The 6,472-nt window shown below is 42.4% G+C and overlaps 1 protein-coding gene across 2 annotated transcripts in view; it reads left to right on the top strand.

Moving 5' to 3' along the window:
- The window catches only part of rnf207a (ring finger protein 207a), a 24,802-nt gene extending 18,730 nt beyond the window's left edge, over positions 1–6,072 (top strand). For both annotated transcript variants that reach the window (XM_042707766.1, XM_012841037.3), the window contains 7 exons: positions 2,336–2,513; positions 3,056–3,241; positions 3,813–3,864; positions 4,013–4,130; positions 4,269–4,364; positions 4,740–4,835; positions 4,983–6,072. In XM_042707766.1, the coding sequence (XP_042563700.1) occupies positions 2,336–2,513; positions 3,056–3,241; positions 3,813–3,864; positions 4,013–4,130; positions 4,269–4,364; positions 4,740–4,835; positions 4,983–5,139 (883 nt within the window). In that variant the 3' untranslated portion in view covers positions 5,140–6,072. The remainder of the gene's footprint in view (positions 1–2,335; positions 2,514–3,055; positions 3,242–3,812; positions 3,865–4,012; positions 4,131–4,268; positions 4,365–4,739; positions 4,836–4,982) is intronic.
- The last annotated feature ends 400 nt before the right edge of the window (positions 6,073–6,472 follow it).

Raw genomic sequence — 6,472 nt, forward strand, 5'->3', positions numbered from 1 at the left:
ACACACACACACACAAAACACACATACACTCTCCCTCTGAGACATACTTATACATTACACACATGCATCGGCAAACTCATATGCACATGTTCCCTTTCACTTAAACTTCAAACAGTGAGCTGTTCCCTCATCCTAATCCTCATTCCTCTTTTTATTCTAACAGAGAGGCCACCTCTCCTCCTGCTCTCCGTCTCTCTCTCTCTCTCCCCCCCCCCCCCTCCATTTCTCATTCACTTTGGCAGCTCAACACTATTTTTATCAGAATTTCATGGAACTCTCTAGGATTCATGTTGTAGTCATGCAGCCGAGTGTTTGAGAGGGACGGCAGGGGCTGGGTTGGGGGGGGGTTGGGGGCCTGGGGTGGTGTGGTGTGGTGTGGTGTGGCGTGGGTATGAGGTGGGAGTTGCGGGGGAGGGGGGCACAAGTACAGGGGGTGGGTACGGGTGGCGGGGGCACTTTGTTCCATGCCGCTGGTGTCACAATCCCTGCCAATATCTTAATGCTGCCGGTCTGCAGAGACGAGGTCCTCTGGACGGCGAACACATAGTTACAGGAGGGACTCTACAGGCACTTCAGGGATCTCATTCTTTGGCTGCAGTGCATGCTGTTGTGTTGACCAGGAAAAGAAGTATAAGTTATTTTTTTTTGAGTCTCACTGCTGAAGGTAAAGTTGCTTCTCTTAACGCTTACAGATGTGTCCCTGGGAATGGTTCTCTAATGGATTTGCGAGGACAGTACATTGGCTATTTTTCTGGTGCTTATTGTACCTGCTTGAATGACTGTGGGGTATTGTGTAATATATAATGCATTTCAGGAGTATTTGTATGGCTCAGTTCCTAAGTGCATTTTTTTTAACATTAAACGCAAATAGTGACTATGAGGTTAAAGTTTGTAGGGGGTTGTTTACTTCGATGTTGGAATTCTGTCTCTTTTAAGACATACATATTATTGTCTGAATATTTCAAATAAGTATAATTGTAGGTTTTATGAATGGGATGTTGTTGGTCTCTTGCTTCAGTAGCAAATAGCAGTTTTAAGGCACTTTGACAATCATGTTTTGTGTGGGTAAGAAAACATTCCTAAGTCACATTCGTGTTTGCTTGGAGGAACAAAGAAAAAATATAAATCACTTGCATTACAGTATTATTAAAACTGAAACTCTCTGAGCTGAAAATGATCAGTTTACCTCTCAACTTTATTTTTCAAAACCTCTACCACACCTGACCTGTTTCAGGTGCATATGAGGCATATAGGAAACTCAAGTCAACACAAGTCAATAAGTCACTACAGATACAAATATATATATATACTATATATATATAGTAGATTACAGGAATAAGACAAAACCTAAACCAATCCCAAAGTCTGAGTATGTGGTGGCTTTTATGTATTATTAGAAACTGAAGTTTGAGCTAATTGTTTTGAGCAGTGTTTGTTTTATATTTCAGTGTGTCAAAGATCTAACTATCTATTTGTTTGAATTTTCCAATACTTCACAACTCTACAACACATTTGATTTTTAATTTTTTAGTTTTAAAGGAGCATTGAACACTGCACCTACTTTGCATGCAACAGAATTATATAAACACTGCTATGTTGACGCTAACTGCATTTGCTGAATGTGACTTTCACAGTTCCAATTCAGATGGGTCTCAGTAGACCATTAATTGCTCAATAAAGTGATTCCTCCTCTTGTTGAGGCACAAGTTATTTTCCGTTATGAATTCCTAGACAGCTGCCAGGCATTGCTGGTTGTAAACATGGCCATCGGAACGCCAGTTCCACGAATACTCAGCAGTGATTGATGAAGTGCTGCCATGACGAGGCCTGTTGTTTGCTCTTTAGCTGCAGTAAAAGACTGACAGAAAAGAGATATGAACAGGGGGGAGCAAAAAAGGGTGTGTATTACTGTAAGATTCACATCATGGGTTCGCCAGAGTAGATAAGAGAGTAGAGTACGGTTTAAACAGAGCTGCAGTTTTCCTTGGGTCATGACACGTATTCATTATGATGGGTATGAATTAGCTAAATCTGAAAACATATATATATACAGTATTTATAGATAATAATGAAAAATTGTCATAATGTCATAATGTAGTATGTCTCTAATCTGGTCAAAATGGATGCAGCTGATAAAGGCTATCCACTTCCTTTGTTTCACAAAGCTTTTTAAATGATAAGGTAGTACAATAAATAAACAGAGAAGTATAGTAGTATAAACAGAGAAACTTTGTAATCATCCCATTAAACCAGTTGGTGGGTAGAGACACAACAGCCACACCCTTTATTCTCCAGTGGTGGTATTCTCATGTGTTTGTTGTTGTTGTTCCCTCAGGCTCCAGTCCCCCATGTCCATGCCATGCGGCTCCCCGTCCCTCAGTGACATGCCTCTGGGTTCCTCTGGGGGGCGCCGGCCCGCCTCCCACCGCTACATCAGCACCAAGGTCCTTCTGGCCGAGGGGGGAGACACACCCTTCGCCGAGCACTGCCGCAACTATGAGAACTGCTACAGGGTGAGGGCAAAAGTAGCTTGCAAAAGTCAGTTCACTGTTGTTGTTGTTGTTGTTGTTGCTGCTGCTGTTGTTCTGGGCGTGCCTGCTAAGAAAACCTGTTCATTGGAATTGCTAGTGTTCTCTCACTCCAGAGCAGTAGACACTGTGTTGTGATTTGAACTGTGTGTACAGGTCCCTGAGAGGCACTAAGCTCCAATTTACAGCCTTAATTGCGTTGTGATGGTTGTGCGTATTTTGCACATGGTGTGAATCTGTGTCAGGATGATGCACTATTAAAGACCACTGAGTAAACTGTGTGCGCGCGTGTCTGTGTGTGTGTGTGTCTCTGTGTCTGTGTGTGTGTGTGTGTGTGTGTGTGTGTGTGTGTCTGTGTGTGTGTGTGTGTCTGTGTGTGTCTGTGTGTGTCTGTGTGTGTGTGTCTGTGTGTGTCTGTGTGTGTCTGTGTGTGTGTGTCTGTGTGTGTCTGTGTGTGTCTCTGTGTGTGTGTGTGTGTGTGTGTGTGTGTGGGCATATCTATCCATGCGCTGTGTGTGTGTGTGCAGACCCTCCAGACAGAGATGCAGAAGCTGAAGGACCAGGTCCAGGCCATGCACAGGGACTTGACCAAGCACCACTCCATCATCAACACCGACAGCATTGAGGAGGTCCTGGAGAAGTCTCTGCACGTAGACAGCCAGATCACCTCCCAGTATTCGTCCGTGCAGACTATGAGAGCCCTGTTTGAAGAGGTACAGTCATGATGATCATCACAAATGCTATCATAGAGAACTGAGATGATGTATGCAGGGTGCCTTTGCCAATATCTGAGACTGGCCCTATGGAGTCTTTGCAGGCCTTGTATACAGAGGCCACCTTTCACTCCAAATAGATCTGGTCATTTATTCATTTACTGACAAATGTATTCATTTCATGTCATGATTTCATATAATTTATTTAATTTATTTAAACCATGGGACAACCAAACAAAAGCATTATACTATAGAAAATGTTTCCTCCTCCCACAGACAGAAGAAAGGTTGTTCAAGGGAAAGGTTGGATGATTGACAGACCTAATGGTGTATTCAAACCAGGGCCTGCAATCCTGAGCCTTAAGTCGGTCTAAAGCACTTTCGAATTCTATAGTGTGAACATTGCCGAAGCTCTGGCATTTTCTCTTACTACAGCACCCAATTATTTTAAAGTGTAGATAAAGGACATTTCAAATGAGGAAATGTCAACATGTTATGAGGACTCACAAAAGTCCGTCAGGACTAGAGTGACATGAATGAATGAATGATGGGTACGCTTTCTCTTGTGCAGATATGGGAAGAGACCTTTCAGCGAGTCACGAACGAACAGGAGATTTATGAAGGTATAAGACACCTTGAGCCGTGATAACATCTCAAAAAGGTGACTGCTGACAGCAGTCACACTTCCACACGTGTACGTGCTGTTGTTCCAGTGTTGGTGTTTATTGTGGGCCTGCACTCAGGTGGTGATTGTGTGTATTTTTATCCAAGCCCAGCTCCACGACCTGCTGCAGCTAAAACAGGAGAACTGCTATCTGACGACTATTGCCCGTCAGATCGGGCCATACATTTTGTCCATAGCGAAAGTTAAGGAACGACTGGAGCCGAGGTACAGTATGACTACAGATCCCAACATTTCACAGGATGGGGTTGTGTTACATGACCAATAGCAGCCAGTAGGATTAGCACAGACGGAAATAACTGAGCCCCTCAACACTGATATTGCCTGTTGCATTTTGCTTCATAGGAACCAGGAACCTAAACATCTTGAGGATGATCGAACAGAGACCATGCTGAAGATATACGAGGACAGCACCACAAGCCCTGAGTCAAAGCCACACAGGTGTGTGTTTTTTTCCCCATCATGCAAGTTTGCTTCATGCTTGTGCTTAACTGACAGTGCTTATCAGAATCTGAGACACAAATTGAGGCTTAATGCCCTGTTTCTCTGTGACATTATCAGTAAAGTGACCCAGCCTCAGTACACAAAGAAAAGGAATACAGTTACACCAACCTCATTTGGCAGATGTGGAACAGTCATAATGTGGACATTTACCCAGTTTCAGAGGAAGCATGTATTTCTTGGTTAGGGGCTGATAGCCTTTGCTAGACACTGTTTGACCTTAGCTTTGGTGTTGCGCTTCAGACTAGCATAAGTACAGACTGAAATAACTGAGCCCCTCAACACTGATATTGCCTGTTGCATTTTGCTTCATAGGAACCAGGAACCTAAACATCTTGAGGATGATCGAACAGAGACCATGCTGAAGATATACGAGGACAGCACCACAAGCCCTGAGTCAAAGCCACACAGGTGTGTGTTTTTTTCCCATCATGCAAGTTTGCTTCATGCTTGTGCCTAACTGACAGTGCTTATCAGAATCTGAGACACAAATTGAGGCTTCATGCCAAATTACACTGGTTCAGTGACTTGTACCTCTACGTTTTTTCATTTCAACAGTGACACTGAAATCCAGTTGAGTGACTACAAATGGGACCCAGATACAGAAAATCACACCCTGATACTGCCACCTGAGAAGCTTAAAACCAGTGACTACAACTGGCCAGGCAAGCAGATTAGCCAGGAGACAACCAATCACAATGAGATACAACTTTAGAGCCAACCAGGAGGGACCCAGAGACACCCCCTATTTGTACCATCTCCCCCTCCTTCGTTTAGTGGCCCAGCACCTCCATATCCATGGTCTGTTAGCTTAATATCCAGGCAACACGGCTCTGTAGTCTGGACTTGTTCTTTCATCCTCAGGCCATGGGCCGCCATATTGGAGACTGATCCGTGGAGCACCACTGAAACAGCAAGTGTCAATAAATGGAGAAAAAAAAATGGTCATTGATCGAGGTTGTAAAAAACGATCAGCATTGATCGTGATTGTGATCTACTTCGTGAATAAGTTATGTATGGTTATGATGAAGCGGTTGCCTTTTTGGGTAGCGATCCAGTGTAAGTGGAGAAGACTGAGCTGAATGATGGGGTCTTGCCCCACGTGGACCTCTAGGGGGAAACATTGAGCAGAGACCTTACCGTGCTTGTCTGGCTCTAACTCACTCTTAAAGAGGCTGTGTGACTGTGTTTGGTGTTCCGAAAACATTGTAAATCAACTGAAAAAATGTATTTTTGCATATTCCCTAATATTTATACTGCTGAATAAGATTGTAGTGAAATAACTGAAATTAACTTTAAAACTTAAATCTTGAATCTTTTCATATGATTGAATTTTCTTTCATGCATTTTTTTTTGCGATATATCATAAAAATCAAATACATTATAAGTGACCATTCATGAAGATGTTGCCATGTTTACAAGCTTTAAGCATTTGCCATCTTACCCGTAAAGGGTTATAGATCCCACAGCAGTGAACAGCCGTAATTCAGCTAAGGTATAAAAGCAACCAATGTTACTGCAGGAGAGATTATGATTTAATTGATCCCTGGGAAATGTGTCAGCATCTATAAGAACATCTGACGGTGTTAGCTGATTTACATATCTACACTTAATGACCTGCTGCGTTTTAAATATATTCTGCATTGTCTATGATGACTATGTGTGAAATCATTGCCTGCTGAAACAGCAGAATATATCAGAAGGTTATATACATAAAACACCATTGGGGGAGGTAGACAAATCCTTGTGCAAATAATTGTCATTTTTAAATGTACTCACAAAGTGAGGCAGTTTATTCTCACACTAGAGGTTTATGGTCTCTGGAAAGAGTTTTTCCAAATCATAAGAATTACAATATCAGCCCGAAAGGCATTCAAAGTGAATGTACTAGAGACACTCATTATTCATGTTTTGATAAGGCTCATGAAATCATGAAATATTAGTGTGTTTGGTACAGTCACATAAAAAGCATTAATATTCCTTTTCTACTGGTGGTGAAGGAAAAATAACTTTCATATTGTAAGCTTTTTTCTGGTTTCTAGTCAACA

Source organism: Clupea harengus, chromosome 5 (genome assembly GCF_900700415.2).
Source record: "Clupea harengus chromosome 5, Ch_v2.0.2, whole genome shotgun sequence".
In the NCBI taxonomy this organism is placed as follows: Eukaryota; Metazoa; Chordata; class Actinopteri; order Clupeiformes; family Clupeidae; genus Clupea; species Clupea harengus.